Genomic DNA, 26865 nt, shown 5'->3' with positions numbered 1-26865 from the left:
TACTTTCAATAAATATGAGTGCTTTGGTAAAACTGTTTTTCACAACTGTTTAGAAGCGTCTTTATTGCTACTACAATTGTAATTGATAATTTTTAGTTTTTTTAGATAAAATAATACCTGAAAACATATTAGTAACACTTCTAGATGTTTATGGTTACATTAAAATTTTCTAAAGACTTCTAAAGTTTTTAAATGTATATGAAATATATTTTTTTCATACTATAAACACAAAGCTTTTAGTAGAAAAATCACGAGCATACTTTTAAAAATTAAACTTAAACAGAGTTTACAAATGTTTTTTGTATATTGTAAAAATAAACACAGCTTTTTTTGTTTATTGTACAATGAAACTTAAGTAGTATTAAAAGCGACTTATAAAGTTTACAATGAGAAAACTTGTAAGTACTTAAGGCGAAGAGACCTTTTGTTGTTGGTAAAACTCTTGTATGTATTGAAATTAAAACCAGCTTTTTATAAGAATATCCTTTTAAATTAATAACTTAAGGTTGAAAACATAAACTTTTTTATGCAAAACTGTTTTCCTAAATATTTTTTTGTTAACCTTTAATTTGAAATTAAAAACAAAATTTGGCAAAGAAAGCTTTTATCTTTTTGAATCAATTTTAGTCATTTATATAAATCTCAAGTATTTTAATAAGTAACTATTTTGCCCTACAAATAATTAAATTTAAATTATGCATTGCAAGATTTTATAATCACGATATATAAGTGGAAAAACTCTAAAAAAACGAACGAATAGTAAGATTTTTATAAAGATAGAAAAAAATGAGTTCGAATTGATTAAATGTTTACAATGTTTTTGTTTTGTATACAAAGTTATTTTTACTTTGTTGAAAAACAACAGACCACAACTAATTGAAGTATATTGCTTTTGAAAAAGCTCATTAAACTAATTGATTATTGCTCTTTATAACAAAGGTTTATTTTATTGCAAATAAAATCGTTTGTTTTAGTGAAACCATATTTTTCTCAAGTTTTTCCAGTAAAAATTAAAGATTTATAAAACAACAAACTCTATTTTAATACTATTGAAGTTTTTTTAAGCAATATGAATAGCATAAGTTGAAAGCAATGTATAATTATAAAAAATTATCAAAACAAAATCAATCAGAGCAGTATTTTTTGAATCAAGATAAGATATTGAATTCAAGTTTGTCTTAATTTTTGTTATTTTGTATAAAAATCAAAATTTAACAAAAAGAACAAATTGCAACTAATTGAAGTATATTGTTTTTGAAATAGCTAATTAAACTTAATTGATCAATGCTCTTTAAAAAAAGGTTTATTTTATAGCAAATAGACTGTATTGTTTTTATGTCAAATCTTAATATAACGTACTTTTTCTCAAGAGTAGTTGTTAAAGTTAAAACTATAAAATTTTTTTTAATTGTTATTGCAACTTTTACAGGCACTTAAAACAGAAAAGTTATAAAACTCTAGGTATTTTGTTTTTAGAAAATAAACAAAAAATTTTACAATTTTAAGTTTTCAAACACGTATATCACATATACTTTTTACAAGAGTTTCTCAAGATAAAAAATGCTGTCGTTAAAAAGTCTTATTGTGCAAATTTTCTCAAACTCATGAAAATTTTGAAATCAGACTTCGATTGATGAGTACAACTATTTCACCGACTGGGTTTATACATGATAAACAGTAAAAATATTCCATAAGTGCTTCAAATGATATTAAAACTACATGTTTAAGCTATATTATAGTTTGCTATTGTTTTTTGGCTGGTAAATAGATGTTTAAACATTTATTCAAAAACTTAAACAGTTTTTGAACATTTTGAAATAAGATAAAATTATTAAATTCAACTTATGTATTATTGAAGTTTATGTTTTGAAGTTTTAATGAACTGCTAAGCAAAAAAATTTTGCTTAATCAGCAAAGTATTTCAACAGCTTTTATACATGTATTATTACATAACTTTTTTTAAAGTTTTTATGATTTATTAAGCAAAAAAACATACAATATCAGCAAAGTTTTTCAACAGTTTTAAAACATTCATATAACACTTTTTCTCCAGCTGCATTTTTGTAGTACTAAAATATGTAAAGTATTTCTAATAAAAGCTTCAAAGTGGGCCAAATAGAGAGGAGAAATAATGTTAAGCACCAACAAATAAAACCATAGTGGAAAACATTTAAAAACTTTAATGTTGGTATATTCAAAATGAAATTTTGTGTATTTATGATAATAAAAATATTTGAAGTTTTGCGTTGTTATATTCAAACTTTTTTTTTGTGTGTTTAGTACAAAAAGTACATTTAAAAACGTTTAGTTTTTTAATATTTAAATTCTTTTATTTTGAATTTATATAAAAAGTAAGTACTTAAAAGTTTGCTTATGGGCAAAATAGTTCTGAACTTTGAATACAAGAAAAAAAACTTGACAACATTTTTATACTATAATAGCATTTATACTATGTATATCATATTATCATATATGTAACTTAAATGAATTTTTTAGAATAAATATACAAATACAAAGGTTTGAATATTTAAACTTTGGTTAATTAAATGTATATTTATTTATGGCGTTTTGGACAATAATTACACTACACAAGTATTGATTCTTCTAACAAAAATAAAAAGAAAGTTAACACTATTTTTTAGACATAACTGAGTATAAACTGTAATTATTATTCATCTTTTGCTTTAGTTCAGCTTTTATTTTTAACTTAAATGTCGTAGGCACATGTTTCCTTTATACACAACACACTCAACTTCTTATTAAAACTCACATAACCTTTTAATTGTCATGAGACTTAATTGAAAAAAAAGTTTATATTTTGTTTAGATTTTATTAATGTACAAATACTAAACGTTAAAACAAACGTAAAACTCAGAAAATAATTGACTTTGTACAAACTTAACTTATATATTAGCACTAATCTAACATTTCTAAAACTATTAACTAACAGTTCTAATACTTAAAACTAGCTCAAAAGCTAAAAGATAAATTCAATAGAATAAAAAAAATTTTTGATTTCATGTTCAAAATTATCTTTAATTTAACTGTGAAATTTATGATTAGCCTGTTAAATTTATATAAAAATTCTAACCATATAATGTTTAGGCTATAAATAAATTGGAATAACTTTTGTTTATTTTTATGCACACCTAATTTAAAATACTTTTATGTGAACTTTTTGATTGTATATGAACTTTATCCCAAGTTTTTGTTTAAAATTGTTAACATATTTACAAAAAAAAAAATAAAGGGTGTAAACACTTTTTTAAATTTTATAAACTACCGAAGAAAAAGCTTCAATAGCTTTAAGTAATAGAAGTTTTTATTAAATAAAAAATTAAGTAAGCAGGGAAAAAATAAAAAAATAAAATGTACCTCTAATTTTTTATATGGAAAGAAAGTATCTCATATTAATTTTAAAAATAATACTACATATGAAAAGAACCACATATGAAAAGTTTTCATAATGTTTTTACTATGAAAAAAACTACAATAGTTACTAAGATTTTTTTTTCTTTGTTTATTTAAACATTGTAAAGCTTTACATTTATTTTTTTAGTATCTTTAAAATGTAAGTTATTTTAAACACAAAAAAAATCAATATTTAAACAGTTTACATAATTTAACATTTGTTAGATTTTCGCAAAAAAAATATTATATAACTTAAATTAAAAAAGAAATATAGCATTTTTAGGTTGACAATTTTTGAAACTTGTTTAAGAATTAAATATGATTTTCTTTTGTTCTTAATAACAATTATTTTAGAAAAATAAAAGCACTTCTAGTTAAAAACTACTTAAAACCACTAGTTTTATTTGTAGCTGAAAATATACTATATTTATGGATGTTTGTTAAAACGTTTTTAACATTCAAAATATGATTTTTTGTTTATTCCTGTCATAAGTTTCTGAAAATAATACTTCTTAAACCCAGATAAGAAACTCAAGTAGTACTTAAGTGTCATTGTGTTTGACTTTCATTCTTATATTTTTGTATTTGACTTTCTTATACTTTTGTATTTGACTTTTCTAGGATTTTTGTATTTCAATTTCTTATATTTTTGTACTTTACTGCTTATATTTTTTAATTTTAATTTCTTATATTTTTGTATTTTACTGCTTATATTTTTCAATTTCTTTTATTTTTACATTTGAATTTTTATATTTTTCCGCATTGTATTTGAACTACTTACATTTATCTTATTTTTAAGAAATTCTAGGCAAAATACAAGTAATACCTGATTTCAAAAATTTTTCAGGTTTAAGTAAAGTCATAGGAATTGTTTTTACTTAGCACCCAAAAAAGTAATTACCTAATTATGTTTTATTAAAATAACTATGATGGTAAAATAAAACTTTTTTAATATAAGCTGCTGTTTTAAATATGAAGTTTAAGTGATCCATTAATAAAATAAAAAAAAAACTTTAGCATGTAAAATATTATTATGATTTAAGTAAATAAATACGGATCTATGGAAGTAATGGACATTGTAACAAACAACAAATAATTAAATAAATGTGATAACAAACTAAGTTAGCTAGCAAAAAAATTTCAATTGTGTTTAATTAGCACTTTAATAAGAATTAAATGATAAAAAATAGTAAAATAAGCTAACTATAGCTGATTATAAATCTTCAATAGAATTTGGTACAAATAAAATTTGGGAATATGTCAATAGTAATTTAGTAAATAAATGAAGTTGTAGTATTAAACATAATAAAGTTACTTAGTAAGCATGAAATCCCGTATTGAATTAGGTTTAAATAATGTTTACAAAAAAATCAAGTAATGAACATTATAATAAACAATAACTAGTTTATTGGTTGCAACAATAAACTAACTTTCGCTGGCATAAAGTCTTCAATTGAATTAGGAACGAACAATGTTTGGAAAGATGTGAAAGCTCCATCCAATGTAATGCACCTTACAAACACCATGACTGAAACAGCGAATGGTACCGTACTGAATAAGTAGGACATCTGATAAAAAATTATAAAGTTATTTTTAGTTTGTTTTTTGACTTTACATGTAACTTATAAACGTTTTATAATATTATTATTGAAACTACAATTAAATAGCTCAACAAGTAGGACAACTGATATTGGAAAAAATTGTTACACAATGCACTTTAAAAAACTATACCTATACGTTAAACTTCAATTGTACAACTTTGACCGAGCAGTCTATGTAAATATGTATTAAAATTTCAAACTTCTTTAGTTTAGGTGGTTTAACTTAAAACTATAATTCAAATAAATTTCATTTTCTCTTTAAAATAAAAATCGGCTTAAACATTAATTAGAAAATGTTTAATGTCTCCATTATAAAAAGGTAAAATGTTATTAGCTAAATCAATGTTCAATTACATTTAAAGTTTTTAATTATGTGTAATCAATAGAGGATTAATGTTTAAAGACTGATTAAAGTATAGATAGACTAATGGCTCAAGATAACTTTTATTAGAAACAAACTATTATCTGTTACAACTTTTAGGTTAGTCAAACTAATAAACTTAAACTATTTGAAACAGGAAAGCATTTATTTTTAGATAATGACTACTGACTCTAAGTTAGATGAATAGAAAGAAATATTAAACACATACAATACTTATATTAATAAAAACTTGAAATAAAAAATTGTTTAAATTTCATACAATAATAAAACAACTAACAATAGTGTTTTGCTCTAAAACCTACATTAGTTGCACAGAAAACTAGTCAGTACATATTTTCATTTTAAATAAACAGTAATAATATTCTTTGAAATGCTTAAGTTTTACATGGTTAGTATTTATTTTGAATATAACCATACAAAATTAAATAAACGACTTGAACCTTTCAGAAGAAAAATGGCAAGTATTTAAATAAAGTCCGAGAATTAAATAATAATGGAAATCTGAGAAACGCGTAACTTTACACTTAAATGTTTGGATAATTATAGCTTTTAAGCCTAATATTGGAAACGTGAAACACTTTAATGCCAATTGTATTCATGTTGAAATGCATTTAACATTTTTCCGAGTAATTAGTTTAATTACCGTGAAGCAGAATTTGTTTTATAAATAAAACATGTAAACATAGGTAATAAAAAACATAATATTTTCTTGACCATAAATTTTAAAAAATATATATAAGTTCTATTTTTATATTTAAACGAATTACAATAAACTTACATAAAGAAAAAAATACATTTTAAGATTGAATAAAGATATTTCAATTTTTTTGTTTAAATTAATGTATTTTTTATACCTTTTAAGTTATCAATTAGTATTTATATTGTTAAGATTTCTAAAATTTAAACTGCAATATTAATTTTATTACAAAAATTGGACACAAAAACAAAAAATTTTAAGCATACAATCCAATTAAGCAAAAATATCAAAAAAAAATTTTAAATATAGATTTTTTTTTCAGGTCTGTCAATCAGATAAAAACTTATTTAGCTTGATTGATATATAACTTTCTGAAACGCTGAAAATAACTAGTAAAGCTTTAACGTAGCCAACTACATACTTAAGAGTCTTAAGCAACAAGTAGAAAGTTAAGAACAGTATTTAGTGAGCATTTTTATTATTTACCTAACAAAAAATGCTTTCTACAAAGGTTGTACACCTTAAGCTAGAAGTTTTTAAATTTAACGAAAATTTAATGAAGTAAGCACAAAGTTTTAGTATGAATTTCAAATATTAAATTAAATTAAAAATAAAACAAAATTGCAAACATCGTATTATGTTTGTTAAAACTATCAAAACGATGTTTTATGTATTATTAGAATATCAAAATTACAATATTAAAGCAAGTTTTCATGGAAAAATAATAAAAACAACAATCAAAAAAGTTTTAAATTCCTATGTTACACGTACTTAAATTTGTCAACTTAAAATTTTTATACATTTTGACAAGATACAAGCTTTTTCCAACTTATTTAATTGATAAAACACAATAAAGGCTTTAAAGATTTTTATTAACATGATTAAGAATAAAACAGTTTAGAAACTAGACATAAGAACGCCACAGTCAAAAGTTTTGGATAATATGATTATAAAGTTGTAAACTTTTCAACAATAATTTCTTTGTTGTTCATATGTACAGGCTTACTAACATATGTGGCAAATAAAAGTGATTATTTTCTAATTTATTTCAATTTGAAACATTTTATTCGACAAAATTTGAAAGCTGGTTGAGTAAACTTCGTAATAATCTCCAGTATGAACTCTAATCTTTAAGCACAAGTAATAAATGCATGCTTTACATATTTTTAGGTTGAAAATGATTACATATGTTGAGTTGCATAATAAATTAACATTTTAATCTTTTAAATATAAACTTTATACAGTATATTCTATCATACATTTGCTTGAGGTTTTATCTGCATTATATGGTTACAAAAAATATATTTGTAGAAATAAAAAACTTGAAAGTTTAAGCATTTTTTCTGCATACATACATGAAGTAAGAGTTTTTATTTTATTAACATGACTTGATGAATTTAGTTGAATGTTTAACTACTTATTTTACTTCATGGAACTAAACTTATCTTTAGAAATGTTGCAAGTCATGTAAATTTCTTAGACAAAATACATATTTTTCTTATTGTTTCAAAGTGATAAGATGTCTTAAGCTGCTAACAATAAAATTTATAACAAATCAAAAAACTTTTTTAAACCGATTCACTAAACTGTTTTTATTAACGAATCAGACGTTCACAAACTTTCTTGAAATACATATCAACAAAACCGTATTAACTTTACAGTCCATCGATAATAATTTAATGACATCACTTTAAAAACATTCCGATTAAATTAATCATTCAAATTGAACACAATTATACTGAAGTTCAACTTGAGGTAGTGCTAATTCGCAGAATCAATGTTTATGTTGAAAAATGAGCATTAAATACTTTAATGTTTTATGCTTTGCTTACTAATTTTAGGAATATTTTTTTTAATTACTTAAAATTTGTTTTGTAAAGTTAGGCTTTAATTTAAATTTAATTTCTGAACTAATCGTTTATAAACACCTTAACGAAGTTAGTGAAAAACATAAATTAAAACATCTTAATTGTTTAAAAAATTGATGAATAACACACTTATATCAAAGAATATATATATATATATTGTTCGAATATTTTATGGTTGTAAAAATGAAAAAAGAATGTTTTAGTACACCAAACCATAAATATAGAGGCGAAGTTTCTATATTTTTGAATTTGTGCTATTTTTACATAATTTATTAATGTTATTTTATCAAAATAATTAATATCTATACAGTAAAGCTTTAGCATCCCTTAAAATATATTTATATCCTTATAAAAGTGTTGGTATGATTTTTAAAGAATCTTTATTAATATAAAAATATACATTCAGTCTGTGTTAAAACAATAATATAAAACAAAAGTATAATACAAAGTAGAATAAAGAAACAAAGCTAAAACAAACAAAGATTTAAAAGATGTAAAATCCTTGTTAACAACTAAAACAACAACAAATAAAAGCCACAGACGTTTGTAATCTTGTGCAAACAAATTTTTTTTGTCTTTTTATCAGTGTATGACATGTTTAAATATTGTGAGAAAATAACTTTTTATCAAGGAAGTTAAAGCTTAATAATAGTTGAACTTTTACTTTTGTATTACAGTACACTACTGCTTAAGTACGCGAATTGAACCCGACCAAAAAGTGCGTACTTAGCACGGGTACAGTAACCTCTCGGATCTTTACGCACTCGTGACGTTACGCACTCTCGTTTAGTTACGCATTTTAGAATTCTAAAAAATTCAAAAAGTAAAAATTTAAGTTTTTTAAATATTGCACAAATTAGGTTAATTGTATATTTTTATTTTAAAATATGTTTTTTAACGCTATCTCACCTCTCTATATCTTTAGACTTAGTAAACTTATGTTTCTTGACTAATTAGTAAACATTTGTTTATATCTCAGTGTATCAGAAATTATATTACCAATAAGAAATTAATTTAAAATTCTGAAAGAAGTATGACTGTGTTAAATAATGAAAGTATAATAAAACAATGAGAGTTTAAAACACAAATAAATAATACAGCACTCTTGCCCTATATATTTTTAAAGCGACACAATTTTTAATATAGACACCACACCACTTCTTACTTGTAAATAAACACTTAATTATAGATTGAAGTTGGTAAGTAGACTAGAATATAAATGTTCAGTATCTAATAAGTCACATTTAAATAAAGATTAAATCTACTTAAAATAAAAATTAGTAAAACTTTTCAACAAGTATTATTACTTTAAATAAATCTAAATTCTTTTTTTTTATTAATATATGTATAGCTTTATCTTTTGTTTTCATATTTATAAACAAATTGTTAAAAATAGGAAAGTCTCAAGTCTGCTTTTAACTAAAAGCAATATCAAAAAACAGTCATTATAGTAACTATAATTGGTATCTCTCGTATCTTTACTACCTCTCATATCTTTACACACTTTTTCTGTGGACACAATGTGCGTAAATAAGCGAGAGGTTACTGTAGTGCGTACTTTTTGACGACATAGTATGACATGAAATTTAGTTCTTTGTTTTTTTTCTTACAACTAGCCACCAATTAATTAAGCCAAATAAACAAGTCTTTTTATTTCAAATAACATTTAATACATAATTCTAATCCGCAAATTTTTTTAAAACATTTTAAAATGATTTGTTTTTTCTATAATTTTTTTTTACATAATTAATACATACGTTTAATATAGAAAGTCAACGTCAGTCAATGATATAAAAAAGAATACTAAGCCATTAATTTATTAAATTTGATATAAATATATAAAAAAATTTATAAAAAGTATATAAAAAATTAAGATTTTTTTTTCTGGATAAATGCGTACTTAAGGCGGGGTGCGTACCAAAAAAAGTGCGTACTTAAGCGGTAGTCTACTGTATATCAAACTTATTAATTAAATATTAAAATGTATATATAAATATATATAAAAAAATACAACTATTTACAAAGCAATTGTTTAATCAGTATGTTACTAAACAGTTAGAAATATTTAACATAAAACATAATCAAAATGTACATACGTACGCACACAACACATATATATATATATATAATTTATATATGCATATAGTTAATTTTTTCAACATTTTAAGAAAAAATACAACTCAAAGAAAAAGGATTGTTAACTTTTTGAAACAACATAAACTATAATGCAATTAACTATAAAAACAACTAATAAGTATACACGCTTAGTCTTATACTTTTATTGTTTGTTAAAATACTGATAACAAAATAAAAAAGTCAACTCGGTTCGTTTTTATTTCGAAATTTATGAAGCATAAAATATAAATATAAATAAACATAATCAATGTTTGTTTTATTAATTACTTAATCTTACAATTTATAGTTGATTTCTATGTTTATTTAACAAAATTAGCTTGTTATATTTAAAAATTAATATTGTTGAGTTTAATATTGTTCAAGTAAATTATAAACTCTACAAAAAACACTAAAAACGTCACCACTAAATCAGATCAAAAAGTCATTTAAAATAGAAATAAAATAAAAGATAAATTGTTTTACTGATCTTGAGGCAATTCCAAAAATTAGTTAGACAACAGTTTTGATTAAAAACAAACAATTAAGTTTATATAAAATCAGAAAAACAAAAACAATGTGTGTAATAAACATACTTCAACAATAACAACAAGAAAACTTTTCAAACCAGAACATAATACAGCCAATGAAGCAACATTAATCTCTAGTATTATGCTATAAAAACAACAAATATAAAGTCACACACAGACATTGTAAGCTTGTAAAAACAAGTTTGTATTAATATTTAATTTGTAAATGTCATAATTCAATTCGAATTTACTTGTAAAGGAAGTTTATTCGGGTAGAGGTTAGAAGTTTTAATTAAATTATTTGTTGTAGTAAACTTTTGAAATAAAAAAATAAAAATTGACATTAGTATGAATTATTTTTCTTGTAAATCAATTTATTTTGACTTGACAAATAACTTTTAAAAATAAAGAAAAAAAAACCATATTATTTTTGTTTTTATAAAATTAAAGTATCAATAAAAAAAGACTTAAAGTTTATTAGTAATAACAATACATCCACAAACTTTTGACAAAATAAAACATCACATATCAATTACAATGAACATATAAGTTTTTTAATTATTTACCATATTAACTAATGTTAGTATTTATGATAACATTTTAAAGTCAAGTAAGTGCGTTTTGCCTAAACAAAAATTACTGATGCATAAAAATAATCTAATTTTCAAAAACTATAAAATAAACTTTTTTTTTTGTGTTTACCTTTTTATTGATTACATTTGAATTGTAAATTTATATTTATACATACTAGTTTAGCAAAAAAAAGTGAATGTAAACAAGCATAACCACAAAGCATAAAATGAATACAACAACATCCTAAATTAAATTAACAAACATTCAAGACTTTAAATGTCAAACAAATCGACAAATGAAACCAAGTTAATCCCTAATAGCTTGTAGGCAATATTACTTACAATAACAACAAATAAAATTCACATGCTTTACAAGTTTATAACAACAAAAAACTATATGCTATGTTTTACTATTTATAAACTAACTTTTTATAATTTCCCATTTAAAACTATTTTTTAAAGCAGGGAACAAATATTAGTAAAATAATTGACAAAAAAAGTGAAGTACAGTAGACTACCGCTTAAGTACGCACTTTTTTTGGTACGCACCTCGCCTTAAGTACGCACTTATCTAGAAAGACAAAAAAATTCTAAATTTTCTTCGACTCAGATTTTTTCTAAAGAATTGTTCCATAGAGTCATTTTCTGACGCTTTCCATCCATTTTTCTAAATTTCTCTAAATTTTTCTAAAATTTCTAATTTTTTTTTATTAAAAAACTTTCAGAATATCTGCAAAAGAAAGGCTTATTTTAATGTGACATATTACATAACTAGTTAACCACAAAAACTAGTTACAATTTTATAAAGTCAAAATAAACATATAAAAAGAAGTAACAACAACAAAAAACTAAAGTTAAGAAAAAAATTAATGAGCATCTTATCATTGTGCACTTATACTATAAATGTTTATACTGATATAAACTTTTTTACAAAAACAGTCCTAAAACGTTTTGCTTTCAAATAAAAAATTAATCAGACTTTTTTAGCTAATGGAAAATTATAATAAATGTATTAACTAAACTAAACTTAGCTTGACTAGCAATATGTAGAAACTTTTTATAGAAAAAAAATAATCATTTAAAATCTATTAAAAAATTTGCAGATTAGGATTATGTATCGAATGTTATTTAAAATAAAAATACTTGTTTATTTGGCTTAATCATTTGGTGGCTAGTTGTAAGAAAGAAAACAAACAACTAAATTTCATATTATACTATGTCGTCAAAAAGTACGCACTACCTGTGCTAAGTACGCACTTTTTGGTCGGGTTCAATTTGCGTACTTAAGCGGTAGTGTACTGTAGAAACTACCTATAACTTAGTAATTTTGAATTAATATATGAAGATATACATCTTAGATCTTTTTAGTCTTAAAGGTAAGAATGTTAAAACTAATCTAAACAAACTGATGGTTTTATCTTTAAAAGCTTTACTAGAAATTAGATATTATTTTACTTTTACAAAACCTAATTGCACATGTAATAAACACACTACAATAAAATATAAATTACTTGTATACAGATATAAAGCAATGACAATCAAAGAATATAAAACCTTGTAATAAGTTACAAAAATAAAAAATCAAACTTAACTAGTAAAGATAGTTACAAGAGGCTTTCAAAAGTTAATGTGAAATATTTATTTTTCTTACTTTTATAAAAATGTCAATTTTCATCCAGGCTAAAAGCCAAACTTTTAATTAAACTTTTGGTTTTGAAATAATTTAAAAAATTGAAACTTTATTTATAGTAAAATTATATTTATTTATACCGTTCAGTACTTTTTTATTATTGTATGTTTTATTTTCTATACTGCAATCAAAAAACATTTAAGCTTATAAAGTTTGATTAGAAAGAGTTTTAGATATCATTGTACATTTCATACTATATTACCATTAATAATTATAAAAAATAAACTTTTCATAAAACTTAAAGGTAAAAATTTTATCGTTATTTATTTTGGAATGTAATAAATTACAATGTTAACTTTTTTTTTCATTCAGATATAAGCTTTTATTTTGTTATTTTTCAAATTTTATAACTGAATGAAAGCTGTTATAACTAAAATTATCTAAATATACTATTAAACACATTTTTAAACTATTTTACTAAGTAAAATGTTTATACAATTTTTTTTAATAAATTAGGTCGTGACCCATTTTATTAATTTAATTTACAATAATCTAATGATAATAATGACTAATTTAATTATTTTTAAAAAGCTTCTTAAAATAAGTTTATATATAGTAAATATAAGTTGATAGTCGTGTTAAATTTAAATGTTACATTAGGTTTTTAATAACTTTCTTTTAAGTTTAAAATTCATACTACTTTTTAAATAAATTAATGCTTTTTTATTCAGTTTTTAAATAATTTTATACTTAAAATGACATTATATATTTATGTTGTAATAAAAACGACAAGATATATATTTAAAAACCAAGCTATCGGGCTTTTTCTGCAAATATCTAAAAATAATTTTAATAAGGTGAAAACGTGTTTTATGTGAATGTCATTTTATATTCGCCTTAAGCAGATTTCTCTTTAAAAACAGGTATATTTTGAGAAAAAATGCATATTTAAACATATACCTACGTTAGCTTTTCAAAATACATAGTTTTAAAATCTACCAATATCTTTGAAATTTAAAATTTGGATAAATGAAAGTTATTTTAAATAAAAATTGTACTGTAATAAAACTTTGTGAGTTTTAAAGTTAATCATATATGTTATAAACACGGTAAAAATCAAGACATAATAAAACAATGTTTTTAATTAGCCTAAAATATTGACAAAAACACCATAAGCTTCTTGTAAAATTTTCTAATGAAAACAAATAAATATACATTGTAAGCTTAAGATAACAAGTTTGTATTGTCTGTGTACTAGTGAATGTCATGTATAAAAACTTTCTTTGAATAAAAAAAATTAATTCAAGATAAACATTTATGCTTTTTACAATTAACAATTTAATCAGAAATGTAACAAAAAACTGCTTGATAAACTCGATAATTTCAATTCATGGGTCAAGTTGACTTGGACAAAAGGTTAATCTGTTTAATTGAACTTATAATTCGGGAATTAATTCTTGAAAACAATTGTATTTCTAAAAAACAAAAGCTTGAACTACGTGATTAAAACAGTTTTTTGAAAGTTTTTCATTCATATAATTTCTATATTGTTTCCGTTTTTATTTTAATCTTTTCAAAAATAACCTGGTATTACGTGACCTTATTAGAATTTGAAAAAAAAAACTTAAATAGGTGTATATTCATATATATTTCATGTTAACTGTTTTTGAAATATTTTCGTTAGTTTTTAAAAATATAGCTTTGTAAAAAACTTAAGATTCATAACAAAATATATAACAAAATCACAATATCACCAAGTTTTGAATCATGCTTTTGCAAGTTTGTTACATTTAAAGATATTAATAGTTTTTTCGCCCCAGATTTAATGAAAATAACTACCAATAAAAACTGTACATATTACTTTTTTTTTTAAAGTACCAATCTCTGTTTCAGTTCTAAACAAATTGTTAAGTGTAAAAAGCATAAATGTTTACCTTAAATTATCCTTTGACTTACAGAAATCATCAATAAAGATTTTGATGTAAGATTTTACCATTCAAAGAGTATTAAAAAAAAATTTAAATTAAATTAAAAAACATGTGAAATTAAATTTTAAAATTAGCAATTTTTGTTTTGTTAAAGAAGAAAACTTTTTTTAATTATAACTATATAGTTTGATTACACAAGATTTTCATAAGAAAAATAGGGTGGTTTACTAAATCTAAAAAAACAAACATTAAAATGTAATGATATAACGTATCTATTTAAATTAAAAAATTGTTATAAATAGACTTAATAAGACGAAATTTTGTTTAACGAACGTGTTGCAACAAATGTTACATGATATTTATTGACAAAATTTTGTAGTTTAAGCTAAATTTATCTTTTTACATATTATATCAAGAAAATTTGTAGGTCAATACATAAATATATATTAAAATAAAAATTTTGTAGTTTTTTTATGTAAGCGTAATAATTTCAATCCGTGCTATTTTAAATGCAGTTTTTTTAATATGCGGTTTGTATACACCATAAAAGAGCTGCAGAACACCAGAGGCTTATTTTTTGAGCATAATTATTAAAAACATTAAAAACAAAGACAGACAACTTATTTTAGTGGTTTTATAGGCTTCAAACGTTATTTTAACTTAATAAAGTTCATTAAGAAACTGATTCTTTTAATAATATAAAATACAATAATTTTATGCTTTACCAAGATATACAACATAAGATACATATTTTATTAAGAACAATTGAAATTCATATATTTCTCAAAGAACTTATCAAACCATATCTCGTTGCATTCTTAATTACCTTATCTTATTTTGAGGTTTTTGAAAAGTCTAAGAAGTATGTATCTGTTTGCAGCATAAAATACCACAAAAGCTAAATATTTAACTTCAGTTTAAGAAAATTGCAAAACCTATATATAATTAACATTTCAAAGCTATATCAAATGCATTTTACAGGGTTGCCACTCGTTTTTTCTAAATTTTTTCCAGGTTTTCCTAATTTCTTCCAGGTTTTTAAAGTTAAACATTTTTGGGTCTATTTTTAGTTTTAAGTTAATTTCTATAAAAGAAACTGTCTTAAATAGTACAAAAACATTTAAAAGATGCTGTAAAGTTACTTTAAATGTGTTTTTTAATAAAAAAATTTTTGATGATGACAAAAAAAATCTTATTTATATGATAGATTTTTTGTGTCAAATTGAAATTTTAGTACTGAAAATGTTAAACTTATTAAAAGTTCCAGGTTTCTTTAGGTTTTTAAATCAAAATTCCAGGTTTTATCCAGGTTTTTTTCAAAATTTCTCAAATTCCAGGTTATTTTTGCCTAAATTGTCGAATTTCAGGTTTTTCAAGGTTTTTCCAGGTTTCCAGGTAAAATGGCAACCCTGATTTTAAGGTAAATAAATATTTCAATTGTATTTGGCTTAACTTAATTAAATCTGCTGAAATAAAATTGCTTTCAATGTGCTGATTTATGTATCATTAACTATAAACAATTTACCATTATGAAACTGAATAAATTATATGATGCTTCATTTTGCAGAAAAATAGAACTGCAATCTATTAGTGACGTCATATTCACTACTTATGACATCACAATGCCATCTGCCAAGGAAGACTTCATGCGCACATTGTGATTGCAACGAAATTAAAAAGATAAACAATTGTTGCAAATAAAGCTATTTATAAACGTGCATGTTGAGTAAAGTAAAATAAAATGTACACTAGAAACGTGTAAACAGGTTAAAATCTTACATTTAACCCATTCTTTGTAATGTTATAGTAGTTATATGTTTCCACTTACGCTAAAGCAAAGTCAGTTAAAACCAAAACCAAAAGCACATACAAACATTAAAACGTTTATTTTTGTTATCAACAAATTTTAAATTTCGTTTTCTAAACTAAAATTTGGTGAAAATTCAAAAGTCATTCAACTCAAACAATTTTTTCTTAGCTATCAATTAAAACTTCGACTTGATTATAAATTAAAAACCATTTTAAATTAGTACTCAGTTGTTTACAAGTATTCATTAAATTTAAGCAGAGCAAAGTAAAAGATACATAAAAATTTATTATTCGGTAAAGGATTGTCAAATGTTAGTCCACTTGTTAGTAAATAAATACTTTAACTTTTTTTTTTATTAATTATTATATTTTTTAATTTCCACCAACCTTTCCGGTCATGTTAACGTGGTTGGAAAGTGAAACTACGGTCAGCACGAAGTAAACAGCCACGAATATTGCCACCAGGGTCAGCGGGGCCATCAGTGCAGTTTCATTCCAGTTTTCACCCAACAACTTGGTGGCGAACGTTTGTTCGGTCAGATTGGTGCAGAAGTCGTCGTTTTGAGAAATGTGCTTCCTGTGAAAATAGGGGATCATTTTTTACAACTAGAAAAATGTTTATTATATAAATATATATATATATATTTATATTTATTTATTTATTTAAATATTATATATATATATATTATATAAATTGTATTGCAAAAATTTGTTTTATTTTATAATTAGGAACATTGCTTTATGGGCTCATATTAGAAGAAAATTGCACTGCAAAAATAATTTTCGTTTTGTCGTCGTTTTGAGAGATGTGCTTCCTATGAAAATGGGGTTTATAAAAACAGGCAAGCTGTGTTACACAAATGTACTAGTATAAAAATTTTGCTGCAAAATATTTAATCTAAGTAGTACAAAACTAAACCTAATTTTTTTTTTGATAGCTGTGCAAAAGAAAAAGTTTCGTAAAATGTTGTAATGTTTACTTTGACAATGATATACTTGTCCAACAGAAAGTGTAAAAAGACTAAAATAAATTGTTAAAGGTATTTAAAAACTATAAAACTACTGTTGAGCTTTGTAGTTAAAATTTAAACTTGATACTGTTATTGCTTTGTTAAAAATATTTTTTATTTGTACTAATTTTGTGCATAGAAGTTATTATTTGTAGTTTTAAATTGGTTGGTTCGTTGTCCTTTAAATTTTATGTTAACTATAAGATACACGTGTTTCAATAAAACATTCTAACTTATGTTTTTGTAAAATTTTTTGTGGTTTTGTACATTCATTCAGCTTTTACTATTCTATGTAAAAAAAATGTACTACATCAGAAAAATTTTATTTCAAATAGATTCTTATTTTTGCTTTCTTAAGTGAAATCACAATACTTTTTACTGTTATTTCTTATTTCAACTAAATAAATGCAGTGTTATTATAAGTTATACATTTTTTAGTATAACTAACATGTGGATTTTTTTCTTGGATAAAAAAATAACTATAAGATTGTAACATTTTTGATAAATTTAGTAAAAAAAACTAATTTTAATTAAACCAGTTGCATAAGCTGTATAGTCTAAAATAAAAATCAAACTTTATAAACCAATCAAAACAAGTAGCTAAACCACAAATAAAAATTTCTGAATACTCTAACATTTGTATTCACATTACCAATAACATAAATATTTCAACATTCAAACAAACTACAACAACGTTAAAGCTAGATAAGCAGTCAAAATTTGTAAAAGTTTAATATGTTTCGTATTAAAACTTTTTACCAAAAAAAATATTTTTTTTTTAAATTCTAAAAAACCAACATAAGAGCAATTTAAGAAATGGGAGTGATATATCTCAGTTAAACCTTGAGTTTGTCAGTCATGTTAAAAATTGATAAAACTACAAATTAATGAAGGAAAACTCACTACAAAAACTGATTAGTGTAAAACTATCAACATAATTTTTTTTATCAGCAAGAAATGACATACACTTGACAGTGACGTTTGAACTTGTAATATACGTACTGTTGACAAATAAAAATGGTAAAAATTGGGAGTGATTGCTTATCAGTTAAACTTTGAATTTGTCAATAAAAGTAAAACTTGAAAAATAACTTTTGAATTTGTAATATGTTAATTAGAAACTCCTATACTAAGGCAACTTTAAGCAGCAATAAAGTATTTTTTTCTGTTTTAAAGTGAGCAGTTTTAAAGTAAACAGAACTTTAAATTTGTCAGCAATTTTCAAATTTATCCTTGTACTTTTATAACAAACAATTTTATCAATGTCAGCAACAAAAGACATTTATGAATGACAACATTTTGAACTTGACATGTTTTAATCATACACATAGTATACTAAGAACTTACAATAACAACATATTTTTTTTTAAACTTTTGCCAATTTTGAGTTCAATTCAATAAAAACTTTACGTAAAGGTTAACTAAGAAATTTAATAATATATATATAAAATATTTTAAAGTTTAGGTTATTTAGCTCATTGATCCATTATAAAAACAGTTTAATTAAAATTTGCCTAAACAAGAAACTACGTATATATAAATATTTGTGTCGCTATATAAACTTATTAAAAACACTTTAGTTATTAATATATGAAGCTTATAACGTATACATATGTACTGATTTATAGTGCTTTAAAATAATACTAACATTTCTACTTATGTAAAACTTAAAGAAATAATAAAAGCTTCCATTTACGTTTTTAAAAAAACAAAACAACTATTTTGAACAAAAATACTAGATTTTTTAAACTTTAAGCTTATCAAAAATATTTTTCATTTTAATTTAAAGAATTTATTTAACTTTAAAAAATTACAGTTAAATTCTAAGTTATAATTTACTAAAAACATTAATTTACATAATTGTAATAAAAAAAGTTTACTTCCTAGAACAAGGGAACTTATCCCTAGGGGTAAACTTACCCCATGTTAAGAATCGCTGATTTAAGGGAATAGGGGGATTATGCATTTTTCTTACTTCAAAGATATCTAATTTAGCTACCAGTTGCTTTTTACTTTTTCGTATGATGAAAAAATATTTTTTGAGATTTAGGGGACAATGTAAGGGACTTGAATAGGGTCTTTGTAGAAGAGCGAAGTTTAAAAGGCAAAAAAGACTATTCCACTTTTTTTCTTAAATTTGTTTTTCTTCTTTTTATACTTTTTCAATTGTCCTTCTAGCATTTTTCTTTATAATGCAAGGAACATTTCTTAATAATTTGAGGTTAATAGCTTGAAAAATAAAGAATATATATATATATAATTAGTGAATTTTTAAACTTCCAAGTAAATTGACAGTGAAAAAATTGCAGTCCATACGTCTGTATCAGAGAATCTTCACAAAAAAAAAAAACTATATCTCATAAGCTAATTAACTTATTTTTTTATCTGACTTATGGTCTGTATTTTAAGCTTTAAGACAAGAGTCAATGTAAATTTCTGTAAAAAGATTCCTTTACCCCTTCCTTTAGTTTTCATAACTGAATATTTTTAAAATGAGCATTTTATATCAACATATGTTTTAAACCCAGTGACTTTAAAGTACACAGTCCAATGTTTTTTGAATAACTGTGCACACTAATTTATGACACAAAACATAATAATATTTTAAATTAAGACTAGAGGTAATTTTTAAGTTTATAGTACTCAGATTTAAAGATTTATTTCTGAAAGATGAAACTAAATAAAATACAATAAGGAAAATTATAAATACAAGTTAAAACAGCAGAAATAAACGTTCTGAGATGGTTGGCAATACGAGTCTACATCTTGATAAATTGTTTCACTACCTTTTATTATATGCATCAATTTGTACACAGTGCAATGCGTTGTAAGTAATTGTGTACACATACATATATGACAACATATATGAATGAACATACATATCTATATGAATCACATATAAATTGAATCTATATGAACATACATAGAATACATATATGAAACCAAGTTATTGAAAACTTGAAACAGAAAGTTTAAGGTAAATTATAAAATTTTATTAAAAAGTACTCAGTTTATAAAAATTAAGAAAAACACAACAAAAAACTCAATTTTAAAAAATTTATTTTACTGTTTGGTAAATGTTTCGAATTATTTGTTATAAGAAACTTTATACGAGCTTACAACTCGTCAAAATAGTTTCACAAACGTTTACATAATGCACATGAATTGAAGAAGTTAAAGTACAATATACTGTTTCAAAATTAAAAACTGTAGAAAGCTATTGTGTTACGTCACAAAACAATTTATATGCTTATTGATAAAAACACAACAGTTTTTTTCTTTGCAGTAAAATGCAGGATAAGCACATCATATTTTTTTTCAATAATAAAGCTTATTATATCAGTAGAATATTAATGATAACTTTTATTTTTAAGATTAAATTGAACTGAAATGCAAAATGATAATACAGTAAACAAAATTGTTTGAATTTGATTTTCAAGAGATATATTATGTAGTATTTCTAAAATCATATTTTGTTTTAGACTATATAAAAGTAACCTAGAAAACTTGTACTATTTCTATATGCAGGATATTCATATGATATTTGTAAAATGTTTAATTTATTACTCTTACAATCATCGTAGAATTATGGATATATGTTAATTCAAAGCAAAACGCTGATGGCCAATCAAGCTTTTGAAAAGATCAAAATTATTTAGTTTTCGCAATTATACACGAGTATTTTCCCGTCTAAATAATACCGATTAAAATCAAGTTTTACTTTTATTGTTCAGCACACCGTTGTTTAAACATTGTTTATAAATTACAAAAATGTGATAAACACAATGTTACGTCACAAGACAGTTGAGAAAACACTCAAAACAAATTTTATTTATTTCTACACTGCATGTGCAACACAAAATGCTTTTTTTTTAAGAAACAATAACATTTTAATTCAATTTTTAGTTTATTAAACAGTATTAAATTTTTGGTTTAGTTTTTGATAATATTTTATAGAATAGTTTTATTAAAAATAGCTTTAAGATGTGTACTACTTATTTAGATATGTAATTATTATCAAGTTTTGCGTGAAAATTTAACAGAGACTGGTTAAAATAAAACTGATATTTGAAAAAAAAGTTTGCTCATTTAGTTTACTTTTTCTACATGTTGCCTTTTAAACATACCAACTAAAACCCTTACATCTTATTGTTTTCTAAACTATTGGAAAAGAATTTTCAAAAGGTTTCCACAGCAAATCATAAAATATGAATCTAGTTTACACTGAGAAATTAGGTCAGGACCATAGGGGTTCATTATACTCACAAGTTTTTTTTTTCTTTCTGCAGATACAAGTTACACACATACAAATTATTCTCAACACAAACATAAAGTACTACATAAGTAACAAAAGCAATAACCTATAGCTCCTGGTGGTATCCCTATGTTTAAGTATAAATTTAAAATTGACATACAAAAAGCGATTTAATGTACATATTTTTTAAAACAAAGTAGTTAATTTTACTAGCAAGTGTTCGAAACTTTATAGATATCCTGTGAACAACTAAGACATGTTTAACCTTATATTATTCAAGTAATAACCATTAAACAATGACAGCTGGTGAAATGTAAATCACAAGACAAACAGTTAGTTTTCAACTGAACAACTTTATACAGACATACTTTAAAAAAAATTATAAATGGTACTAACCAGTAATCAATTGCTGCAGTAGATATGCTTGGAACACTGTATTTGACACACTCAGTAAGAGTGGTGTTAAGTAGAGTGGTGTTTAATGCAGATGGGATTGCAGTTGTGTTTCCACTTACTGTTGTGTTTCCACTTACTGTTGAATTGTCACTTATTGTTACATTCTCAGTTGCTGTTGTAGTTTCATATTCAATGCATACTGGATCTGAAATTAACTCAAACTAAGTACATACTTAAATAAAAAATAGATATACATGTGCGGATTTTATGTTTTTATACACAGTTACTGTAATATACATGCTTAAAACATTTTTATGCATTTGATTATGTACAATCTAAAGTTTTGAAAAATTTGTCCTAAATTAAACACATATATATTTTTATGTATCATTTGTATGCTAATGAACTTTAAAACAAACAAAAACAACATTTTAATTTGTATAAATATAAAGACAGCATTATTGATCTTATAACTTAATGGCAGAGTTGTACTAATAGTGAACCAAATATTTTCTTTAAACATACGTTACACGTAAATTGCAAAACAATCAAGTAAATAATTACTAACAACCAAAGCTAAATTTATAGGTACAAATTCATCTTGTTGTCATAACAACTCATCAAAAATTGTTTTTGTTGTATAACAATTATAAAATTTGTCATAAATAATATACTCACTTGAAGAGCCATTGCAGTTGTTTGAGTTCCAATCGTTAGTGCAGTACCTCCATGGGAAAGGACTTGAAAATGAAGAGGTCAAGTAAATGAACAGGTAGTATGAAAACACTCCAAAGTATATTGACACCACAAATGACAATATTGTTATGCAAATTCCAGCACCTATGTTTTGTTTGCTATTAACTTATGTAATTTATGAAGTTATTTCTCAATTACTTTGTTCAAAATTTATTTAAGTAGATCAACTATGATAAACTATTTGTTCAAAAGAAAAAAAATTCAATACAATACTTTCTAAGAAATTTCAATTTTTTTAATAAACTTTTAAACATTATTCTAACATTTATTTAGTTATTTATCAACAAAAAACTATGTTGAATTAAAAATCTTGTAGAAAAATCATAACACCTTCTTTATAAATTAACAAACCTTGTAATGCAGGTACAACTTTAAATGCTTGCAGAGGAGACAGATTGGTGTACTGACCCCAGGCAAGGTCCATGTATAATAGGGGAATACCCACAATCAAGAACAGCAACAAGTAAGTGTATAGGAAAGGAGCTAAAATAAAAACAGTTTAGTTGTAGCTCTAACAAATTTATTTTTACCCTCTTTCAATAAGTAATATTTAGTGTTAATGGATTACTTGTGATTTGTCATTTGTGAATGATTATGATTTTTCAGAAGCAATATCTAAAGCAATTATTTTTTAAGAAAATAGGGAGGTTATTTTTTTCACTAAAAATAACATTGGATCTTATATGAAAGCTTGAAGTACAAACTACAAGCCAGTTTTTATAGAATTGAAAAATCTTATTTAACTTTTGAGAAATTAAAGTTTTTATAAAAAGTTTCCCATACAAACACATGGACTTTTGGGTTAATTTTCTTGGAAACTTTAAAAATTACTAAAAATCTATCTTCTCCTTCATTTTTTGAGCTAGAAACCTTGAACGTTCAGGAATTTTTTCTTCTGTAGTTTAAAAGACTTTGATTATTAGAATTTTAAATGTATTAAAAAAAAACAATTTAGATTAAAAATTGAAAATAGGTGTTTTTAAAATAAAAAGTTTATTTTTCAAAATACCAGCATTCAATTTTTTTCAATTTTAATAAAACACTATTTGTGAAAATTTGAAGAAGATTGCTATAAAAATGAAGGAGGAGATACATTTTTAGTGAAATGTTCTATTTTTTTTTTAGTTTAAGTCTTCCATTAGGAACCTACTTAGGTCACCGACTTAAATCGCTCATACCTCAAAAAATACTTTAAATTTTTCAAGCGGCTAAAAATAACTGATAGCTCAGATAAAACTCTATAAATTAAGATCAACTTGTAAAAATCAAGGTGGACCCCCCCTCTATAAGCTTAATAAATATGTGCCCCTAATTTTTTTCTATGTGTTATATTAACATTTTTAATCTTTTACATTTAAAATCAAAAAAATGGTGATAATGCTTGTAAAAAAAACTATTTAACTTTAGCTTTAGAATAAATTAAAAATAAAATGTTTGTTTTCATGTTTTAAATAATATTAAAACTTTAAAACATGGACACCATAGGAGATGTAGAGCAACATAAACTTTAAAACATACTTATCTGAAATATATATATACTGCATTTGTTTTAGCCCAATTTATACAGTAAATCATTGACAACTAAGTTCCTAAATGCAAAATAACAATGAAACTTAAGTTGGTTGGTCTACACCTTCTGTGAGACCAAATAAAATGACCACTTGGATTAAAGAAGTAAAAGTGTTTCAAAAAAAATTGACATTTTTAAACTATGTATTATGATTATTTAATTAAAACAAAACCATTAACAAATTAAACATGTTAATAGAACAAAAGTAATTTATACCTAAAAAACATAACATTTTTATTTATTGAAAAAGGACTTTTTAAGTTTATAGCAAAATAAGCATTTATTATAAACTTATTTTTATTTAACTAATTTTATTAAGCTATCAAAAATTATCAATCCAATAACTTTAAACAGCCAGGTTATACTTTTAAATTATTAAACAAAACTATTTCACAAATAATTTGTTTCACCGCTATATAGTTATGAATCTGTTAATTAAAATAAATATTTTAGATTTACCTCCACCATTTTCAATAGCCAGATAAGTGAACCTCCAAAAAGATGAGAGACCCACAACATAACTGAAAAAACTCAGATGATATTCAAGTTTGTTTGACCAACTTGATCTCTCCATTTTAATTTAGTTGCATTATATATAAATAAACTGTTAATTTTTTTTGTAAACTTAAATATTTTAAGCACACTGAGCTGATTGTTTTTTAACTTAAATAAAGTATTAACTTTTTTTAGTTTACATGTGATATGATATAAAATAAATATATGCTAGCTTATAAAAACTAAGAATAATCAAAGAAATTTGATTGATACTAAAACTAGATAAATCAAAAAACTTAAAGTAAATCTTTTGTAAACTGAAAGTTTTGTTTTATTTTATTTATAATGAAAAAAGTTTTACTTCATTTTAGTTAAGATTATTGTTATTTCTACAACTGAAAACAAGTACTCTGCATATTAACAAAGTAGCACTATATAAACAATGTAATTGTTTTTTGTAATGATGCTCAGTACAACTAAAGTATTTAGATAGATTAAATTATTAAAAATAACTAAGTTTCAGAACAGAGATTTGTAACTTCTAAAAATACTTAAAAATTTTTTTTTAATAAATTTAATCAGAGAAAATTTTATTTTGGAACAAAAAAACTTGAATCAATGACATTAAAACAATAAATAAATAACTTTTAATGGCAAAATTTTAGTTAATTAACTGATAAAAAGCCTTCAATGTGGCAAAAACCCTGATGTAAAGAATAAATAAGTAAAAATTGTGAAAAAAGTGTTTTACCCCCCCTTATGCCCTTAACTTTAGGGTGAGCACACTTTAGTCTAATATACAGGAATTTTTTAGCTTTGTTTTCAATTTTATTTTGCCTTGCTTATGTACTTATGTTACTGAATTTAACTTTAGCTGGCATCTTAGGTGACCCTTCAACTGTATATAACAGTGTTATTTAAATAATGCAATTTTTACACTTTTTTGTATTCATTTAGTATTATGATTTATGTATATTACATATTGCTGTGAACTTAGTATAAAAATTAAATTTTTATGTTTGGCTTCATTTAACTCTAACAATAGTATCATTTCAACATAGTGTCATTTCAAATTGTATTTTACATTGTTAGATAAACTTATTGTTTCTATTTTTTTAAATAATATTAACATTGGAAAGCTAAAGACAATACTTATGAAGGACAGTGTCATTTCAACAACGAAACAAGATGTAACTTGGTGTCATTTAAACTTCTCTGAAAATTTTTCCTGATTTGTAATATTTTAAGAATAAACTATAACAATATAATTAATTAATATATTTAATAAAACTGTTATTGTTTTTAAAGGCCTGCTTATGTACTTATTTACCATATAAATTGAAAATTATTTAGAAAAATTCCTGTATATTAAACCAAAGTGTGCTCACCTTTAGTTAAGCCTAACCAAAATTTTTGCATTTTTTTTAAATTCAATTGTTGAAATTAAAAAAAAATACAACAGAAAAGTATAAATAAATTAATTTAGCTTGAATTAATCACACTATATTAAATCTTAGGGACAGTTTATTATTCATATGAATTTTAGACAAACAAATTGATTAAATAAAACATTTTAAAATAAATAATATTTATATAGCAACTTTAATAAAAAACTTGACACACATAAAATAACTTCAACTAAATGAATCTGTTTTTAATAATATTATTAAGAATTGAGTAGAAAACAATTATTTACTTTTTAAACTAAAAATAAATCATTAAACAGTATAAGTTTTAAAAACACAAATAAAGTTGATTCAGAATTATATTTTTGAACATAAATACTTGTATTGTGTATTTACAATGCAGCAGTACTACATATGATTAATCCCTCCAAATCCAA

At 23.2% G+C, this 26865-nt stretch overlaps 1 protein-coding gene across 1 annotated transcript in view; it reads right to left on the bottom strand.

Annotated features, from left to right (window-relative positions):
• The window catches only part of LOC145842129 (sodium- and chloride-dependent glycine transporter 2-like), a 32393-nt gene extending 7267 nt beyond the window's left edge, over positions 1–25126 (bottom strand). The window contains exons 1-6 of the mRNA XM_082949516.1: positions 24987–25126; positions 23309–23440; positions 22880–23041; positions 22202–22406; positions 16928–17117; positions 4842–4979 (exon numbers count right to left, since the gene is read on the bottom strand). Of these exons, the coding sequence (XP_082805642.1) occupies positions 4842–4979; positions 16928–17117; positions 22202–22406; positions 22880–23041; positions 23309–23440; positions 24987–25101 (942 nt within the window). The 5' untranslated portion in view covers positions 25102–25126. The remainder of the gene's footprint in view (positions 1–4841; positions 4980–16927; positions 17118–22201; positions 22407–22879; positions 23042–23308; positions 23441–24986) is intronic.
• Positions 25127–26865: the final 1739 nt, after the last annotated feature.

Source organism: Thalia democratica, chromosome 8 (assembly GCF_965202585.1).
Source record: "Thalia democratica chromosome 8, ktThaDemo2.hap1.1, whole genome shotgun sequence".
Classification (NCBI taxonomy): Eukaryota; Metazoa; Chordata; class Thaliacea; order Salpida; family Salpidae; genus Thalia; species Thalia democratica.
The sequence above is the reverse complement of the archived record's forward strand: the minus strand, read 5'-3'. Positions and strand labels throughout refer to the sequence as shown.